At 45.5% G+C, this 21,551-nt stretch overlaps 1 protein-coding gene across 2 annotated transcripts in view; it reads right to left on the reverse strand.

Moving 5' to 3' along the window:
• Positions 1–4,445: 4,445 nt before the first annotated feature.
• LOC146179004 (uncharacterized) overlaps positions 4,446–21,551 on the reverse strand; it is a 51,747-nt gene continuing 34,641 nt past the window's right edge. The window contains exons 3-9 of one of the 2 annotated variants that reach the window (XM_084579826.1): positions 19,337–19,493; positions 13,187–13,430; positions 12,375–12,462; positions 10,132–10,171; positions 9,275–9,473; positions 6,015–6,198; positions 4,446–5,358 (exon numbers count right to left, since the gene is read on the reverse strand). In XM_084579826.1, coding sequence (XP_084435952.1) covers positions 5,209–5,358; positions 6,015–6,198; positions 9,275–9,473; positions 10,132–10,171; positions 12,375–12,462; positions 13,187–13,430; positions 19,337–19,493 — 1,062 coding nt within the window. In that variant the 3' untranslated portion in view covers positions 4,446–5,208. Of the gene's footprint in view, positions 5,359–6,014; positions 6,199–9,274; positions 9,474–10,131; positions 10,172–12,374; positions 12,463–13,186; positions 13,431–19,336; positions 19,497–21,551 lie in introns of both variants that reach the window. The other variant, XM_084579825.1, reaches the window with a different exon arrangement.

Genomic DNA, 21,551 nt, shown 5'->3' on the forward strand with positions numbered 1-21,551 from the left:
TTGTGGTATCATGAAAATATTTCTTTACGAATATTTGACTCGTGAGGGAGAAATATTTTCAGCCTTTCAGTTCGAATGGAGGATTGAGATGAATGGCGGAGTCCGTTGTGGTTATTATGTTAAAACAGCGCTAAAAACGCGGACATATAGAACGACAAACACGTATTGTGCTTATTGCTTTCTATCTGTCCTTGTTTCTAGCGCTGTTTTAACATATAATGTCCAACTAACTCGCACAACAAGCCACTTTCCTTTGTGGTGTCACTAGGATTCCGGCGAGCTTCTTCGATAACTATTTAGGCATGCTGTACTTGGCGACGAGATTCTGAGAAAGACCACCAGGAGCTGCTAGCATCAAGAACCAGAGAGTCCGGAGCAAAGTGGTCGGCAAACGAAGAATCACTGCGATCTTCTGATGGCATTGTTCTTCCCAAGTGAGCGAGCGTGCACGCTGGCGATACTTGATCCTCATCGTATTTTCCTGTTGTCGAACCAAGTGCCGACTCCAACGCATCAAGCCGGTAGGAAGGCATGATGCCATAGACGATGATACTCGTCCTTACATGAAGAAAACCTCGTGATGGCCTGTAAATCAGTGTTATTACATGTATGCACCAAAAAGAAGAACCTCATGGTTCCAAGCGGTGTGCACGAAGTGATCAAATCAATCTCGGCACAAAGTCGGGCCCGCATCGCAGGCTGACCAAAATGCTCGCTGGCAGAGATTCGTGATGGGCACCTGCCTTATCAGCTCCGAATTGCACCGCTAGCATCGGACTATTACTGACGGATAAACGAACTGCCATAACCCAATGACAACAGGTGACGGCGTCCACATCACTGAGCAGAAAGTGTCTGCGAAGCGAAGAAGTGAGGCCATAGCGGAAGTAGAACGGTGGCGAAGGCTGGGCCCAAAAGCGGTTCAGCGGTACTGCAGCATAGCCACAGGTCGGGGGGCCAACCACTTAGATTAAGAAATTATACTAGTACTACAAATTCAAAGTATCAATCAACATAAAAAGAATAGACATTTTGATAAGTTCGCTTGCGAATGAGGTAAGGTAATTTATAAATACGTTCTTAATTTTTTTTTTTTAAATCTTGCAACACTCTTATCACCCCATCCCCGTGATGCTGCATCGGTCAGGAGGCGCTGCCAGAGGTAACCAAGGCAACGGAGATAACGAAGCTGACAAAGCACGAAACGGTTTCTTATCACTGTCTGCATGCTGCTCGTCTGCTGTGGTGCGGGCCTTGGTGCGCCCGGGAAAGCGTAATTTAGTTCGCAAGTCTGAAAATGTCCCTTTTGCGAAGATTTCAACGTCCTTGCTGGTCGCTGCTCTGTCGTCGTTTGCTGAGATTTAGTATCCCCCTGCAGCCGAGTTTTTTTGGTTTCGTCCCCTTCGTCGTGCGGGCAGTGCGATGTCTTTTTGCAGCAGTGTATTGTGCTTAGTTTTTTATCGCAAGATGAGCCCGCACAAAGTGAGGAAGCGATGCTCTGTGGCACGTTGCGACAGCGTGGACTCAACCGTCGGTGTCTTACCGCTTCCCTGCTGACTTTCACAGGTGAGCAGATCTGGAGGTTGCACACAGGCTCAGTGTATTCTCTAATGCTCCTGTAGTAAGAACATTTGTTGATGCTAAAGCTGTCTGGACTGGTGCAACCTTGAAATTGCCTTGAAAATTAACTGCTGTATACTTTCTGCCGAAGAATTTAAATGTGAAGAGTGATCCCAGTGCTCTGTGCTCCACGTATGTTTTGATGCACCTACTAATTCATGACATCTTTATTTCAATTGCAGCTGTCATAGCTTTGTTTTCTGTACATGCTTGTCTCTTATCTGATGATGTTTTGTTGCAGGTACTTCAAGCCTTTTCCAGGCCTGGCTGTGATCATTGAGATTAGCCCGCTTAAACAGCGCTGCTGTTTGTGCTGTCTGCGACATGCATTTTTATTGTGATTTGTTGCTGTATTTTATTGGTTGATGCAATAAACCATGAATATGAAAACCATAATTGTTCACTTGGTACACTCTGTTGAGAACTGGGCAAGACTGCCCTGTTGCACCAGTGTTGCTGGACAGCACCTTACTGTGCTGAGGGACAAAGTAAATGGCCGAAGTACTTGCATGACTTGCAGCATTATTTGTATTATGAATTTGCATACGTGGTCTCTATTTGGAAGTGTTGCTGCCTTTCTATGCCGCCACCTTTACCAACCACTTTCATTTTGCTCGAGCAACTGCTTATAAACAAGGGCGTAAAAAACAGAAACTCGAGTTCTTTTAGATGGTAAAGGTTGGCGCGCCTTGAAAGGCAACAATCTTCAAAATATGCAGGCTTGTCAATGCAAGGCGGCATTTTTTTTTTAACTTGTTTATAATTCGCGCCAAAGTGAACGTGTGCGTGACGTCATTGACGTCATGACCCCCTAATTTTTATTGGTCGCTGGAGCCCATGAGCCGCCATGTTTGGTACGTATAGGCGTCTATGAAGCCTCTACCATAGTACATATACCTTGGTGGCTACAACCGACTTTTTGGCAGGCCGGGAGCGATAAAAAAGTTTAGCTACATGCCGGTGTGACTGCGCTCAACGCCAGAGGAACGAGAGACAGACTGACTTGTACGCCGTGACCTGTTGTGTTCAGGCTATCCACTTCGTTTATCTGCGCCGTCGAAAATCGTCTTGTGACAAGACTACAGAAGCGACAAGGGAAGCAGCAAAGGATTCCAATTCTCTGCGTCCCCGGCTTAAATCATATTTTGATCGCACAAAGTTAACGTCTCACGCGAAGGTTTAGGCACCTCATAATGACAGTTAAAAGCAAGATAAAGGAGTTCCTGAGTGTCGTGTGTAGGATTCCTTGCCCATGCAGAACATATGTGTACTGTACATTGGTGAAACGGGCGATTTGCGAATAAGGCAGCAGCAGCGCAACAATGATGCAAAAGTGAGCGCGTGGCGGCTAATGCGCTGGCGAAACGTGCACTCGCCGAGGATAATGGCATCGATTCTGGTGACACTAGAATTATTGGAGAAAAAGCAAGATGACAGGGCTTTACCTGGAATCTTTTAATACTCAGACAATGGCCCACGTGCTCAGTTGCAACGGCTGCAATCTATTCCAGTTAATGTTCCATTGCTTAAGTCATATCAGAAACCTACACAATCAAGCTTCACCTTATTTCGTTTACTGCAAACATTAGACCCCCTAATTGGCTCCAAATTGTTTGTTCTTAAACAATTGGGTTCCGGCCCGGAGCTTTCCGATCGAGTCCAGGTCAGAAGGACGTAATATGGAAGGTTGCAGAGGCGTCATCACAAGCAGTGGAATGAGCAGAAAAATTAAAGCGTAATGTTGTTAACAGTGATAGTCTATTACTAGGAAGAATTACCAAAAAAGGCATATATACCAGACACATTTATTACCATAAACGCTATGCGATGACGTGATGACAGTATATTTTGCCTAGCTCTGTTATGCTTCGAAGTTGTAAATGCACCTGTAAAGTGTTGGCCCTATTCTGCTTTGCGCTGTTACAATCATTGGCAGCCTCCTCGTTTTAGTCAGTGTGGTTCAATACGGCGAAATTAACGCTAGCGTGGCCATATATGCATCTTGTTTCGTCGCCCTTTAGCACTTCATTTTCAGTTCCTGACGATAGGTTCAAAAGTTATTCTAAAACTCATAACAGAAGACAGTAAGCTTAAAAAATTGACTGAGGTTTTGAAGGAGCCCACCAACTTTATTTGTATTATCTATCATCCGAGCCTCATCCTGAAATGGGATTATATGCTCATCAGCTAATTTTATGTTCTGCGAGATGTGCCCGGTACAAGAAAACTTGAAGGATCTCACGGTGAAGACATGCTCAAAAGAAGAGCATGCGTTATTGTTGACATTATTCTTTGATCCTCTGGATCTTTCTGGATAAGTTGGCATTTGTCCGAGAGCCATAGATGTGTTCACTGCGAAGAAAATTGTATTTAAATATCTTTCCGGAAGTGGATTCAGACTTATCACATCTGTACCGAAAAGAACAGGTTACCGCTGCATTAAAGTGAATGGAAAAGTAACCTAGCTTCTAGGACCCGTGCCCGACGTTCGATTTCGGTGTCCTAGGGAGAATCCTAGTAGGGAGAACCCTAGTAGTCACACTAGTGAGAATGCACCCATGCGCTCACAACCACCGACCAAGAATTTTGTCCGATCTTGTTTGTGCTGCCACTCTGATTGGCTAAGGTGCTTCGTGAGGTCACAACCACGCGGTCTCGCGCGGTTAAACCAAGCTAGTTCTGATACAGCAGCTCGAACGTGCAATTCTCCCCGACGGTTCTTCCAAGTTCGCCAGCCAGCAGAGAGTGTGATAGAGCCTATGACTGAACTATGTAGGGCTTTCCCAGTAAAAAAAAAAAAAAAAAAAAAAAAAAAAAAAAAAAAAAAATGAAAACATGTAACAGCAGATTCTATCGCTCGGGTTAAGTAGCCGAACGTCTTAAGCGCAGAGGCACCCCGGCGGGAACTTTAGTTCGTTAAAACTAGGTTTAATGAGGTTGAAGCTCCGCCATTTGATGCGACAGTTCACAGACGGATCCGCAAGTAGGGTTAAACCCGTGGCCTCCACGATCAAGCGCATCATTGCACCGGAACTGATCGCGAAGGCCATGATTAAACCGCCATTTTACGCGATGGCTTCCAGATGGAGCTATATGTAGGTACAGCTAAAACTGCAGAAGAAAGGGGAACCGCAGAAAGTTTGCATCAGGTATCAAGTAAAAAACAGCAATTACGCCGAGTTGCCGACGACGAAAAAGCCCGTGCTTTCTTTCTATAATCAGTTTAACAAAGATAACCCCTGATAACGTTTTACTTGAGAAACTGGCCTGAGTTCTGTAAGAGTGGTTTCTTATAAATTTGAACGCGGTTTATAGGCCAACTTCAATTTGTTCTCACTGCGCTTATAGGTAAAAACAAACATGAAAAATAAAGATTGGTTGCCCAATTGCAGTTTACAGCAGACTGGCGGACGAAGGGAGAAGTATTACACCGTACAGAACGCTGTGTTGTGTGGCTGACTCACTGAAGAGCAACTTTACACTGAGTGACCAATGACAAGTCAGCGACAACAGCAGGGAACGCAGATAGATTTGGTGCCCCAGCTGCGTATGTCTAGGGTCCCCACCTCGAAGGTTGACATGGTCAGCCTAGAGGTACGGTTTGAAAAACTTCACAAAGACACGTTCAACAATGTCCGCGTCGTAGCCGCTGTCAATGTAGACGGCTCCCGCGACGGATTGGAGAAAATTGTGCAAGAAGCTGTTCTGCCGGATGTCCGGATTGCTGTGAAGAGACGCCTGAAAAAGAAGAATAGACTGAGGAAAGTGTGCTCGCTATCCCAGCTGTTATGGCAATAATGTCTGCGGTTATCACTAACCCCTTATTTGAAAAGCGTATCGTGTGCAGAACAGCACAAGGGCTTGGTGCCTTTGTCACAGTAAGACTTTTTCTAAATCTCGTCGCAATCAAGGAGATGATTACGTGCGACTATGCTTACAAAATGCGGGTGCTTTCCAAACAAGGACGTACCCTCATATCTGCAGAATCGCTTTGTGATAGTAATTCCATAAAATATGTCGTTTCCTGACCACCTATATAGCGCATTAATGTGGTCTACCCGATGGTGCACATAGATATTCTGCCAAAATGTTGAACTCTTTATGGCAGTCACGGCGAAATAACCGCTTTTTAATGTGCAACAATGCAATGAGGCTGTAATGACACACTGAGAACTCGAGTTGACAAAAAAGGGAAATTAATCTGCGCATGGCTTTATCAAAGATGAATACTGCTCTTAGCTTGAGTGCATACAGAAACTGATAACAATAACTCTTTCGGACATATAAGGGCTGCATTTTGCGAAATGTTCGAGGCTTGACCACGTTCCGGTACGCTCAAAGTTTTGCCTCATAGCACACGTACGACCAATGTACCTACGTGGGTGCTGTCTCACCTGGGACCTGGCCTGATTGGCGTACTGGGTCATGGAGAGCTTCTGAGGACCATCGTCGACGAAGACATACTTGTCCAGGTCGTTGAGAGCTGACACACGGGCCAATGTCTCTTGGCGAAGAAGACGTGTCTTGGCCTCGTGCATTTCTTGGTTGGTCTTCAGCGTTCCATTCTTCAGTAGGTGCCTTCGAGCATAAAAGACGATGCCGGAGGGGAACATTTACTACTCAAAGCAACTTGAACCGCAAGCTTAGGGTGAAGATAGCTTCAGGTCCAGATGCTTTCTATATTAGATATTGCGTATTAAAAGAAAGCGCTTAAATTGGGAGAAGTTTTATATTTTGCCGAGCTTCAAACGGGAGGGGGAGGGGGGGGGGGGGCACAAAGGCTTCAAGCTGGTAAGTACTTCATGTCGAGGTTTTATTTTTATATCTGCTTTCAGATTTAAGAACGGTGACGTATTCACCAATTAAAACCATGACTGCTTTCAGGCTTCCTCGTAGAGCACATCGCCGGTCGGATGATAGGATGATAGCAGAGGGGCCGATGACGTAATCTATGGGCGCGGTACATTCCTCACGCGAAACACCTTGTAGAAACGTTCGAAAGAATGTTTTTTCTTTCTCTGTTTCTTTCTTTGCGTCAGTCCGCTTTGAACAGCAAGGGAGAGACGGAAGGAGCTAATGACTGTATCCGGAAAATGACCTCAAAACAAATTCTCTACCCATCACGTGGTACTGTGCAGTGTGGAGAAGCCAGAATGCTGTCGGAGCATTGATAGGCGATTACGACACCGTCTCAAATAATAGCTCTGAGCAACTTGTCGTACTTTACATACTAGATTTAGCCATTCAAACCGGTGAAGCTCGCCAAATTGTAGAAAATTACTTCTCCAGCTTTTAGAGCTACTTTTGCCGCGTTTGGACTCAAGGACGGAGATATAAAGTCCGAAATGAATTGTCAAGCTGTATTCGCCTGCTCGAAATATGAAGACGCAGACAGTGCCGATGCAATTACACAGGAATTCAAGAGGAGGGCTTTGTCGGGCTGGTTGGTCCAACAGCTCATTTCTCTGTCTCACCTTTCTACACGTCCCGTCCATTTGAGCTGTTTCTTCCTTCCGTTCAATTATAGAGGAGTCGAGGCCCTCATAAATAATCCTACGCTCTGAACAGTTAGACCTACGTTGGAACGGGCTGGTCCCAGTTATTATTATGTGCTTTTAAACTAATGTACGCGAAACATTTTCTGACACTGCGTGCAAAACCAAAGAGATGTGCATGAAATTATTATTTTTTTGTTTTGCTCTCGAAGTGAAGCGTTAATCGGTTTATTTTTCACCCACCTTCTGCCGACTTTTGAACTGTGCCACGAAGAGATGCAACTGTGGTAATTTTATTATTGCGCTTTGCAACAGGGTGACGCGAACGTTCTAGAGATGAGGCCTTAAAAAATGACAGGGAGATCAATCTCCGGATGGAGAGTGATCTGAAGGGCGATATTGCTTGCAGCGAAAACATGAAGTGACGCACAAACAAATTATTTTAAGTTTGAAAGGGGAGGGGAGAGGTACTGATTCGGTCAGGACTTTGAAAGCAAGGGGAGTGAAACAATCGTGCGGAATGTAGTACATGATGTAGAACCAACAAGCCATAGGCGAGCACAGAGTTCTTCACTTGGGGCAGCCAAGTTTCATCTTCTGGGCAGCCAATTGTTTCATCTTCTAACCACTCATTAGTCGCCAAGCTTCGCAAGCTGTGCGCTGACCTGCCATTTCAACAAATGGAGCCCAACCCAGAAACTGTCAGGCTCCACGTCAGAATAATCGGTGACAACGTCTAACTCTGCGGCGATAAGGTGCAGAACGTTCGTGATCACTTCGTGATCAATCACATCAGTCGAAGGCAACTTATAAAACAGCTCAGCTTGACTGACCAAGGCAGTCGTTTATCTTTACAAAGACACCTGATGCAGAATATTTATCACATGACTTCGCTATGTCACATCATGCAGACATATCCTGTTTCCACGGTAATGCATTTGGCCCGTGTTTTATTCGGTTTGGTTTGTGGGGTTTAACGTCCCAAAGCGACTCAGGCTATGAGAGACGCCGTAGTGGAGGACTCCGGAAATTTCGACCACCTGGGGGTTGTGGTCTTGAAAACTTTGAAATAAGTGTAACTCATAACTGCTTTACCTAAAGGAGGTGTGAACTTTCGCAAGAAGTGCTGGAATTTACGTTAGTTTTCACGCATTTTTTATTGATGAAAAAAAAAGACTAAACTTGTTATATTACAGATTTTTCCACAAACCCATAGGCGACTAGACGCTGCGAAATAATTAAGAGCTTTATTTTATCTGGTGACTGGTGCTTCAGCTTGTGGCAACAGCGGTTTCCATACGTGTAATGCGCTTAAAGACTAACTGCGTGCAATTTTATTCATCCTCACATCAGCCTATAGGAGTAAGTCCTTGCAAATATCCTTCAGCCCAAAATAAAAGCTTCTTCATACAGTGAGCGTTTTCTCAGAAAGAAATGCCTGCTTATTCCTGTTTACAGGTCGCTGCGACGTTTCACACAATCATTGTGTGAAACGTGTGAATCATTGTGTGCAGCAACGAAATCCACGTGACCAAATTGGCGCATGTCTATTCAATATATGGTAGGCACGTATCTAAGAGGGAAGCCCCCCCCCCCCCCCCCCCCCCCCCCTGCTCCCCCCTATTAAAGTCGGCCCACTGTCTTTTTATCTCTTGGAAGTATTCCTTGGGGCATAAAGTCCACAGGACTTTCTCTCAGCCTCTCCCGTCTGATATTAAAAAAATTACCATTGGCTCCTCAAGAAAAGCAGTTCTGCCTGCATAAGTGCATGGTATGGTATGGTATGGTATGGTATGGTATGGTATGGTATGGTATGGTATGGTATGGTATGGTATGGTATGGTATGGCATGGTATGGTATGGTATGGTATGGTATGGTATGGTATGGTATGGTATTATGTATGGAACCTACCTCCGAAAGCTACACTTAAGTTACAGCTGTAGAATACGAAGTAGTGGAGCGTTACTGGTTAATTTCAACAAAGCGGAGTTCTTTAACGTGCACTGCCATCGTGCAGCACGCCGGATTTTCCGTATTCCATCTTCATTTAAATAGAGTCAGGATTTAATTCACCGACATTGGTTCCCCCCCAATTATCGAATCTTTCTTGACGAACGACCGATACAAATTGTTTGCTGAGAAACATACCGTTTCCTTACCGTAAGAGGACGTACTCGAGTGCAAATTGTCCCACGTAGTCGAGCGGGCGGTAGGACACTGTCGAGTTGATCCGTCGCGCCTTGGACGGATGCAGCAGGGCGCGCAGCAGCAAGTCGCGATTTCGGAACGTGTAGGGCGACAGCTTTTCATCCACGAAGCGCTGTGGGAACCGCAGAGCCCTTGCCGCCACATCCAGACCTGCTGCGTCACAAGGCACACAGTGTGTTTGTAGAAATGAGTGTGGTCAATTGGCAGTCTTACGGCTCAAGGACAAGATACCAGGACGAGGCGGCAGGACAAGGAACCACTGAGACAATATCAAGAAAGGAATATACATATATTGTTTACTGATGAACCGCGATAGGAGGGGAGGGCGGTGGAGGAACAGGAGTGGGTCCTCATTCCAGAACTCCTCTGTTTTTGGCGGCTTCCTTGACCGCGTGATCATCAGCTGAAGCTCAACACAGGGGGTCTGAGTCAACCAGAAGTGCCTCCCAGTGCTCCTGTAAGTGCATACAGGTTTCTCACTTCCATATTCTCTCTGCACATTCGCACGTGCAGAGAGTTAGCGTAGGTTACTGACTGTCGCTGCATAGACGCGAGTGTATGGTCGGGAACATATACTGCATGAGGAGATTAGAATGTTGTTCTTCTTGAGTGTTTCTGCAATCTGTGGATTTTGATTCGGCTTGGAGGGTATATAATGTTGTGACAATACACAGGTATAGTTTACGTCTGTGGGGACTCCAGTTCAGTATTGAATGTGGCCAGTTAATCAAGCTCGGTTCAGAAAGTTGCCCGAAAACATCTTGGTGGCAACAATGGCGGCAAAGGGCTACATGGGTAGGATACGAACCTAGTGGCTGGTCCACAACAGGAATGGGTGGTGGCTGTTCCTGCGAAAATAAAATAAAACAAGAATGCGCTCAACAGAGCAAATCCACAGTTGCTCCTAGCGTATTCACAGTTCTTATTGCGTCTTGTACAAATTGTACATCTTATTAAACTGAATCGCAACAACAGCAACGCATCCCATTAAACCAAGTTTTTCTCTATGTTATAGCGTATTTCGATCCTGTATAAAGGATGGTTTTGCTCTTTAAAGATTTTTTTTTTTTTGAAACCCATAAGAGATACCTCGGTGCGGTCTGTAAGAGCGGATTGTACAGCAGAGAGGATATCACTAACGTTTTAAAGCCTAATGCTCACACGTTTAGCTGAATAAAATTAACCGATCAGCCCTTAATTCTTGACTTTAAGAGGCAAAACTTCATTCTGAAATAGAAGGTCGTTATTACCTGAGGTGAGTACCTTCTAAAGTTTTCTAACGATCAATATTCTTGATATATAGAGAGTCAAAAATATGCATCTGAAATTGCGTTGAGTTCGCATTCACGCATTGTACCTTTAATGAAACGGTTTCGCCTGCATTTTTAAGCGTCAGATAAAGAAGGAATTTCATGCTTTTGATGACGTAAAAGAAGTTAAGTAGATTTCGCCTTCAATACCGCGCGCAGAAACGTCATTTTATAAGTATGCTATAAGTGGAACCCAACTCAATGAGATTTCGCAGGCGCATTTTGGATTTTTGATATTGCTAGACACATTGCCGATGAGGCAAATTGGATATTGCCGAACAGGCAATGTGTCTCGCAATAACAAAAATTCAAAATTAGAAAAGGGAGACTCACCACTGATGTCGAATACCTTTGATTTGGAAGCAGATTGCTAATAAAAATTAAATGTTAATTTTATGCAATTAGTCATCTAATCACTATGCTCTGTATTATACAAAATGATAGCCGCGCTCTGGAACCCAGTTGTTCAAACGACTCCGAGCAGTCTCTCACAGGTTTTAGAATACTAATCTCTAAACAGAAAAAAAAAGTCACCTGTTACAGGTCTCCGCAGGATTTCCTGTATACCCTGTATATACCTGTAATGATCAGGAACCCAATGCCTACACTGCATCTGCTAATTTTCTTGAGAATTATGTATGCTAGGGACCACCTCAGCCAATTCGAGAGTGCTTTAAGCGTGTTCCTCCGCTCTTCGGCGGCTGATCACAGTGTGTGCAGATAGTTTGAAAAGAGCTTAAGCAAACGGTGTTCCGGTACGAAACACCGAAAATACAGTCATTGATTTAGGAAAACCATTCTGCGTCACGTTACACTGTCTCTCACATCCGCACCTTTAGTTCAGCATGTGGAAACGGAAACAAATGATGATGATGATGATGAGTCTGTGGCCATTCCCTTCGTAGTGGTGCCGCCTGGTTTCTAGAGCGGAAACCGCTTTTTCCAATAAACCGACCTTCTCTTCTGGCCTCGCAGTATCAGAAATGCCACTCCAAATAAAAATAAATCAAATTCTTCTCTAGTGAATTGCACTGTAGGCTAGATGAAACATAATTAAAACTTCAACGCCCCATGTATGGCAAGTGAAAGAGCAAAAAAAAAAAAAAAAGAACCGAGAGGAACGAATTTAATCCCGAGCGAGGGTTCTTGCTTCGAAGCGCGTCACCATGTTACGAACGCTTTTTTAGTGTGTGTAACGCGAACTTACGTTAAGGTGCAGTGAGAACAAATTGAAGTTGGCCTGTAAACCGCGTTCTAATTTCAAAGAAACCACTCTTTCAGAACTCAGGCCAGTTTCCCAAGTAAAGCATTGTCAGGGGCATTTGTGGTGGGAAGGTGGATAAGAATCAACCTTCCGCTGCTCTTGGATGCACGATACATCTAGGCTATGCAGGCATATTCATATAGCTTGGTTAAACCGGGGCTTTATATGTCGGATAGCCTACGCTATCGCGTCATACCCTTAAAGGCGGAGCTTAAGGGTGCCCCATATTTTGTTATTTTTTGTAGTCTATTGGGGACCGAAATTCCAATCGCTGTCCTCTTGCCCTCGAGGCAGGTACTCTAACCCTATCCTACGGTTCTAAATGTTCACCAGAAATTCGCCCCACTTGTTCGTCTCATGGGAGTATGACATCATAACCTCTGTCACACTAGGTCTCTGCGAAAATTTCATTTCTACGAGGTAATGGGGCAGTGACTTGAAGTATATTCTCATGAAGTGAAAGCTTATTCAAGGTACCCGCTGTGTTCGTAGGGGCACTGTCCAACCAGGTCTCTTGAATCCTACGATCTTCAATGCGTTTCTGGTTGAAAACGGCGCTGATGACCTGTACAGAAACCGAATAAAATAAATAAATAATTGACCAGTGACTGAACAAATCAATCAATAAATCAATTAGTCAATCAATTGATTCATCTACACTGTTGCGAAAGTGCCCCTGCACAGAAAAGCAATTGGTACAGAAAGCTATATATCTTTTTTACAGTTACGACCAATCCTAATTTTTGACGCGCTATGCGCTGTTGGGATGCAAGTGCAGGTAACGTATATGCCAGTCACTAGTCAGCACAACCACTGGTGTACAGCTAAAGGATGCGGGATTCACGTACTATGCGATCACAAAGGCTGCATGATAAGACTTCAAGTGCCATGTTGCGTGGTCAACTCGATGACTCGTTGACAACTGCTAAGCACTGCGGCTTACTGAAGCATCGGGCGTGGATAGCAACATCAACCGCGTACTCTGCTTCCGTAATTCTTTAGATACAGGGCCACGCAGTCAGAAAACGCCAAGCAACATTTTGCTATTCGAAACAGATGTCCATGCAACATTGGAAAGTCTCTCAACAATAACTGCAGGAGCAACAATGGCTTCTGTATAAGTCACCGACATTATTAAGCGCAGAATACTGCAAACCACTCTGTCGTTAAGAAAGGACAGCAGAAAGCTGGAGCCCTATTTTGAGAACAACTCTATTGTCAATGTCGACAGGGCAATGTTGCGTAGAATCTTTTTCAAGATGGCGCCAAGTGATAAGTTACCAACGCACCCGACCACGTCTGCGTCCAGTGGCTCTCCGGAAAAGAGGTCTGCAGCGTTGTCAGCCAAGATGAGGCTCAGGTCGCTGAGGGCGAGAGTGTGTCTCTGTAGGGCTCGTGCCATGGCTGCTCCGGTAGTGAGCGTAACACCCCTGGCAGCCAGAGTGCGGGCGCTCAACGAATCCAGAGCTCTGGTCAGAGGCAGTGTCCGGTAAGCACTCCGGAAGTAGTCTTCGTATTGCTGGGCCATGGGTGCTGGACATGAATAGTGATGTCAATAAGGGAGTGTTAAAAGGCCTTTGGGTATCGGGTGTGTGCTGAGTGCTTGCGGCGATGTCACTGTGCTTGCGGAAGGTTAAATATGCACTTATTAGCAGTCAAATAACAAGTTCTAATTACGCATGCCTCTAGGAGTGGAAATCAGCATGCGTCGCGCTCTTCCTGGTCATGCTTTATCACAGCGTAAAACTAAAAAAAAAAAAAAAAGAAGATCATCAATGTGTTGCTAAAATTCTTTATCGCGTTATGTCATGATTCTTTATCCCATTATAAGCTTGACATCTTAGTCATGTTACTGGCGTTACTGGTTGAAAGTATCTTAATGAAGTTCACTGGACTTTAGCTGCGCGAATGCAGATCTATATAACAAAGTAAACTGCTTCCGGCCCACTTCATAATTTTTATATAGTGGTCCAGTTCCCAAGCAAAAACTTAGTGCATACAAAATAACAGATGCAGGAACAAAATGTGTTTACTTCATCAAAATTAGGGCGTAATCAACGATTCATAATCCATCCATTCCCGACTTCTTCATGAACAAAGCCTATCAGCTAACTTCAATTTTGGGCTGTTTAGACCTGGACTTATCAAAAATTGCGGAAAAGAAAGAGCTTCTCCCAAACCGGGAAAGTTCCATTATATATTTTCGGAGGCTTTGGAACACTTGTGTTCCATTTTTCGGCACTAAAGAGTGTGGTAACATGCCACTGTCCTTGGCAAAATTTCCGATTGTCAAGAACACGGCACGTACACCTGTCTGCAGCATTTAAGCTGACACAAGGAAATACATTCTCAAACCAAACTATTTATTAACGTTTAATACCCCTGCCACATGGGCACGAAAAATGCAATTAAGAACCTAATGTTAATTCCATTCACACGGCGCTACAAGCGCGAAAACTATAGTGGCATTCCTCCCAGTGGCATTGGCACCATATGTTGAGTTCGCCACAAATCATTCGACTTGTGTTCGACGATTGAACGGCCGCTTTTGTGCCCACCGTTTATGCCAAATAGCATACATTTTGCACATGAAGAAGTTCTCTATTAACACCGAAACGAACATATTAGTAACACCTAGTTTAAATCAGCTATATACAAGCAATTGCTTTCAATCCTGTTACAATATTTTACTACTATGAACAAATGTGACCACAATTGCCTAAAAACAACTTTGTTGGCTTGTACTTAGCCTGTACCTAGCCGTCTGTTTCCTTATAATAAGCACCATTTGCGAAAAAAAAATTACTTTTATATATTTCTAACACTGAAAACAGTTTGAACGAATAAAAAAAGTGTTATATCCTTTGCAGTATATTTATGAAAATACTACATAACCACCATGAAAAGGTTCAATGACATTAGATGTATTCGTGCAGCACCAGCCACGTAAGCCGTTTTCCATCATGTGCTTAATGTCAATTTTTCGTGTCCATATGGCCGAGTTATAAGGTGCCTTGCACATCGAGAACTTCGTTACGGATTTCATTTATACATCCGCATTCACCGCGGCTCACAAAGAACGTATTAAGCGTGAAGAGTAAATAAGAGCACCAAAACTCACACAGTTATTAATAAACCTTCATTTGTCACCCCCCCCCCTCCCCCTCCTCCAAAAGAGTAGGAATGCCTGAACAAATGAACAGGCGTAGACCGTGAAAAACGGGCTGCCTAGAGCCGCCTTGTTCGGGTAATGCCACCGCGGATTTTGGTCAAAGAGCCGAACAACTTTAGATGGCTGATTACACCACTCGTGCAAGGTCCGCAAACACGGTAGGTTAAGGTATCAAAGGAAGTATTGGAGCAGAGACCGCCTTCCTTGTCTCCGCCGTACCACCTGCTCCAGCCGTCCGTCAAGGCAATAAAACTCTCATGCGCGCTATTGTCAGTATAATAAGAAAAAAATTCATAATAATCTACGACACCCGGCATGAAAGGAAACTCGAAAAATCTCGCAGGTGCGTCTACTGCAGGGCCACCTTTTCCTCCTCTTTTACGCCTTTTCTTTATTACCGATGGAACGAGGGAGAGGTGCCATTGAAATAAATGCGGGAAAAAAATTGATTGTCGGAAAAGGTATTGGCAATTTCGAGCACCCAGTTTAAAGAATCATGATGGAATATGCCGCTCTTGTTACCAGAAGGTATGACAGTTCACAAAGCTGTGACTGCTCCGAATGAGCTAAGAGACGTTACATGCTTGTATGCAACTAACTGTAGTCCATTGTTTCATCTATCTCTGGTGCCACGATCTGCTTTTTTAGAGCGGCGAGCGCACGCAATTTTGTGTAATAACGACAAATTTCTATTAGAAACAGCGCACCGCCTCACCGCGCGTAGAACAGCAGAGCGCAAATGTGGGACATGACATGTGTTGACACTCAAAAACGGCGCTGGCCCATCAGAAGCAGACACAGTCCCGGAAGCATTCATAGGTGTTGATTAAGGTTAACCAGTCTGTAGCCTTTTCGTGAGTAACCCTTCAATGAACCTAATTTATGCAGTGATCGACCGACGCATGCGCAGGATTTAAAAATGAAGAAGCGAGCAGGGACGGACGGTTTGTATTAAGGCGAAAGCCTTTAATGGCTCATGCTGTCGTGGACAAAAATGTGTCCCGCTTCTGCGGCGACTCTGATTGGCCGAGGCGGGATGACGCCATAGAGGTATCGACCAATCACAGAGCACCACCACAGTATGCGCGAATGCGTGCCTTATATGGCGATATGCCAGTCAATGATCAGTTACTAACTAATGACTAATTTATTACTGATTAAGGAAAATAACAAAATAACTGAGTAATTAATTAACAAATTAAACAAATAATGTCTAATTAATTATTAGAACTTAAATAATAATTATTTATTATTGCTTAATAATTAATAATTAGTGCAATGCGGCACTCAGGCTTTCGCCTTTCACTACTTAAGTCGCAAAAATCCCTCGTAACTTTTTCATGAATTGGTAGCTTTTTGCAGAGCCACCACGCACTATCTGTGGGTCTTACTGCAAGGCGAAGTGTATGGTGGAAAGGGGAGGAGCAGGTTAGGTGGTGGACATTGTGAGAGAAAAATCCCGAGCATGTCGCCGGCCTGCGGGGAGTGGCAAGTCACATAGATTGCAGGTATGGAGACGGTGTAGTATGTTCATGCGCTCACTGGAAAGAAGTGCTTTCAACGTTGCTGCCGCAATGGATAAGCGCCCTGCAGGGAGAAGGTACCACTCCCCAGTGCTCCTGAAGACGGTATTTTGAGCGCAGGTCGATAAAGTAAACGTTGTGCTAGCCAAAAAGAATCGTTTCAAGTACGCGAAAACGTGAGTATCGAAATAAGGCGCCTGTGCGAGGCGCGCCGTAGAAACGCCTACGAAAAGAGCAAGAAAAAAAGCCCGCTAGTATAGTGCTGCCTCTGGCGGTCGCGATTGGTAAATTTTTACGCTAAATGCCTGCGTTTCTAGACTCTGTCGGATCGCCTTCTTCACCACTCTATCTCGCCTTAGAGAGCCGGAGTGGGTGGGAGGGAGGTTCATATTGGCAGCGCCGCTTCATGGCGAGCTCCAAATCTAGGTGCTCTGATGCGTTGATAAGATTTCCCGAAACGGGGTGCTGGCATTGCAAGGCTTGCTCTTGTGAGCTGGCAGCGAGAAGTCTTCCTTTATCGGACTTATCTACTAACTGTGCGTCTTGTGCCACGGCCGGCAACGGGGAGCAGAGGATAGCGCCTCTCAACTTATCAAACAGCCCTGCCGCTACCCTGGCCCTGCCCAAGTTCTCATTCGCAAGATGTAGCGTAGACATCGGATCATGCATCGGATATACAGAGTCGATGGTGCCGAATCAAGATGACTACCCCAGCTATGCCCCGCTGGCTCCGTTGAGCTGCATCGCTTGATCTGGACCTGCCCTGGCACGGCTATTCCCCGCGCCCGCTACACCTCTGCTCACCCCATGCAGACAGTACCGATGCCAGGCCGAAGCTTTAATGCCCAACTAGACATCATTTCGGAGTCTGGCGCCCTTACCTAACCCACCCATTTCCTCTCTCGGCCTCAGATCATCCTAGCGAATTAACATTTTTATAAATAAATGAACGCAACCAGCCGTGCATATATCAGCGTGAAAATCCTAACCTTAACCCACATCCCCCCCTTTTATCGTCCGGCACAAGCATGCGGAATTAAACGAAGACGACTTTCTGCATCTTCCCTCTTGCATTATTTCTAGCATTCTGTATATATACCGCGCTTAAAGTCGGGCTCAAGTCATTACAGTTCCTTGTAAGCTTTCGTTCTTTTTTTCACGTTCGGCAACTGTATGTATGCATCCCACTTTAGCTACAGCACGCTATAGCGTTTTACACGCGTAAAGTTTTGTCCAAGTTGCTTTTATTCAATTACAGTGGGTTTACCTAGCATATCCCTCGCTTCAAAGCCATGATGCAATCCCATAAATCATGAATCATACAAAGCATCCGCAAAAAGAAGAACGCAGCAGCTTGACTTTAATGTAATCAGCGTAGCTCGCAAAAAAAAGCACGCATTAGCAGGCTACCATTAAAAGCGCGAAATTATCGCGACGTCGTGGAGATGTCGGCAAGTGCTTGTAATGAGACGCGCGCAACTTACTTAAACCTCCCTTTCGTGCTTAGCGCCCTTACTTTGCCGGTTACTGTGTTTTCGGCTTCTCGTCCGAAAGAATGCAGCGACACCTGCCCCGAAGCAGCTCTAGTTCTCGCTGTTTCATAACGACACGTCCAAGCTGCGGCTCGGACAACAGGCGGCCGGCACGGTTGCGTAAGAAACTTGCCCAGTCTATGCGGAGGCTGAGTGCAGAGGGAGTCATCTTTTGTAACGACATCCAGCAGTGAAGAGTCCTGTCGGGTGGAAATATCGGAGAAAATCTAGGAAAGCGCAGTCCGGAAGATTCCGGTAAGACTTCAGATGTGCTTACGGGTCTCACTTTGTTCCGTTCGTTTCCCGGTGCCTTTCGCGCGCCGCCACTGATTTCAGCTTTTTGTTCGGTGCGACGAGAAAACAGCGCTCACTTTTTTTTTTTTTTTTCTCGTCGTGGAGGGCAGGAGAAGTCGCCGGGCTTAGGGTTAGCCGCTTTCGCAATGGCTGTGTCGGAAGCCTTTGTCCTAAAAAGCGCGGGCTTATGTCCTCACGTTATTGACAGGAGTGATGACGTCGTCTGTTGCGGCTATTTATAGGCGCGAAAGGGTGCGGTCCTTGAACAGCGTGTTATTATATACCAAGCCTTCGTTATTGGCACGTCTGATAACGCAGTGGAAATAGAACTTACAACCTTGCATAACACAACGTCAAAAGAGGCCTCTAATATTCAAGCATATCGACAAGGATGCGATTAAGATGTAAATGGGGACGTAACTCTTAAGCGTCCATTAAACGTAATGAGCTTTTCCCCGGAATTAGGTAGCACCGTCAGCGCGCCCATGTTCACGAATATTTTTCTCGGGGATTCCTGCATCATGAACTTGTTGGCGTATCGGCTGAAAACATTACTTAAAAAGGCTGCTTCTTACTGCGGTGAAAAAACAACGTTCACACTATGCGAAACGCTGTGGCCAATTGCTGCAGTGCTAAGATGGAAGCCTAATGCGAAAACATCCTCTTCGGCTTAAAATATGCAAGCTGCCGAGTGCATCACACGGCCCTGAACCAATACATCAGCAATACAAGCCACGTCGCTCTCTGCATCACGTCCAAGCAAGCAGGAACACACAATCACATATGCAGCGCATACACACACGTATACGGCAGCAACCAGGGCGCGAACGATGCAAGATTTAAAGGACGCTGACTCCGGGCAGTGTTGCGTTCCAGTGTTGTAGTCTTGTGGGAAAAGGGAGCTGCAAACACACTCACTGTCAGCGACGAGCACCAGGATGCCCCCGGGAGCCGGCGTTCGCTGCTGCAGCGTCTGCCGAATGAGCGTAGCTGCTCGCAGCATCCTCTGCTCAGCCTCAGCTACCTCCTCGAGTTCTACTGTGCCCGAGCCGTCTTCCGGTCGGCTGGTCGCCGACTGCTTCCAGCATGCGAAGAGGAGGAGATGAGGCGTAATCAGCGTCAATTGCAGAGGTATTAATTTTGCCGCATTGCTAATAAAGAGAGGGTTAATAGGATGAAGAATTGGGAACTGTTTTTCGATCACGTTGAGCGTGTGCATGAGTACACGAATAAAGTAAAGGGTTCACAGGCAAAAAAAAAAAAGAAGAAAAGAACGTTTGTTTCTCGTCCGTATTGTTCCTTTTTGCCTGCCTAGCTGCGCTTCATGGTACATATCAAGACAGATGATAGAAGGAAGAAACCTTAAGTTTCATCAAGTCCAGGATTACTTTGCGATGCGAGAGGAGGGGGGTTCCTCCGATTCGCAAAGGGTTCCGGCCTAATCATACTCAACAATCCCCCATACTCTCCAACGTGCACTAGCAATTGCACTGAGAGTTGAATTGACATTACATTAGCATCACCATTGCTAGTTACGTTTCATAAAGAGAATTTATTAGATACATACATACATACACTCATTACTCACAAAAACACTCATTACTCACAAAACAAAGCACTATACAAAACACTATAGGTTACATATGCATAGTAAATTAAATATAACATGATTACCCAGAGAGGGGAAAACGGTATAAACGAGGAGGGTTCTAATAAAGGACGACAGGCATCTCAAGTCTGCTGCCTCGTGCAACATAGAAGCGCATGTGCCAGCGCCGCAGAAACCGTGTCTCGTCGTCAGTTTCTAACTGTCCAGACAGATACTTCCAGACGACGAGGCGCAGCCTCTGCAAGGCTGGGTACATTGCTCGGGCGGGAATTCGGCGCGCCTCAGCGAGGCACCTGCGACGCCACAACACAAACAGAACCGCACTGAACACAAGGTGTTCAGAAGGGTGGCGCCGGCGCCTGACGCCGGGGTTCATGCGGACGTTAAACCTCCTATATGCGAGCCGCCACATTGTTCTTGCAACTACACATTCGAAAAAAAAAAAAAAAAAAAAAAACATGCGCGAGGCTTTCGGGAGCACCGCAGTTGGCATACTGGTCATCGGGTACAACACCCCATCTGGCAAGGCGCTGTTTCGTGGGGAGGACGCCCCAGCGCCTAAGCCAGTCAAAATCTCGCACTTCATTTGGCAGCCGACAAGCTGCCCACGCTCACCGTTTGGGGAGAGCGATCTCTCGTTGCTCATCAGCTGAAAGCCTTCGAACGGCTACTAATTCGCTGATTCGTATGGCTGGTAGGTCGCCTACATTAACATCTGACAGGTCTGCATTGAGAGTCGACTTTATCTCGGCAACCTCGCCGTAAAAAGGCAGAGGTCTGTCCGCTTGTGGAGCGAGGTAATGTTCGGGTGTAAGCACACGACGCGCCGTGCTCATCCAGTACAGGATGAGCGAGCGACCAGGGTAAGACTCGTCAGCTAATAGCCTCTCCACCAGCCTTAACGCGAGTACTCGAGCCACTGTCGGGATGCACGGAAGGCCAAGGCCTCCCCTGCTCCTCGGAAGGTGTAGGATGTGACGGGCGACTAGCGCTGTCTTGCTATTCCAAACAAAAGTCCCTATAAAGGACGCGAGTCTGTTCACCACCCGGCGCGGAATGGTCGCGATACGCGCATTGCTAGTTACGTCCGTGGCAGATACGACAGCATTATCTGAACATAAACACATGGAATAAGATTCGGCTCGCACACTCATGAAAAAGAGCGCACACTTACGTACAAAGGAACTACACGACTATTAAATTCACTATCATCTTCCGCTTTCATGGATGCCGATGCCGTTGTAGGGGCAAACGTGGCTTCTCCGGCCGCATTAGACTTAATACTATTTAAATTTCAATTTTTATTCGACCAACTTAGGAAACGAAATTCAACAACTCGTTCGACTTCTCGGCATCCAACTAACAATTCGATCTCATGGCGAACCTGACCATTGCGTGCTGTAAGGTACGCGCCTTGCGATGGAGCTACCAACGATCACAGAAATTTCAATTTCGCAAACTTTACGGGGACGTTTATTACGAGTTAGAGAATTGGCCAGACAAACAATTAAATTGAGCATCTTC

Source organism: Amblyomma maculatum, chromosome 9 (genome assembly GCF_055883805.1).
Source record: "Amblyomma maculatum isolate TAMU_Amacu chromosome 9, ASM5588380v1, whole genome shotgun sequence".
Taxonomy (NCBI): domain Eukaryota; kingdom Metazoa; phylum Arthropoda; class Arachnida; order Ixodida; family Ixodidae; genus Amblyomma; species Amblyomma maculatum.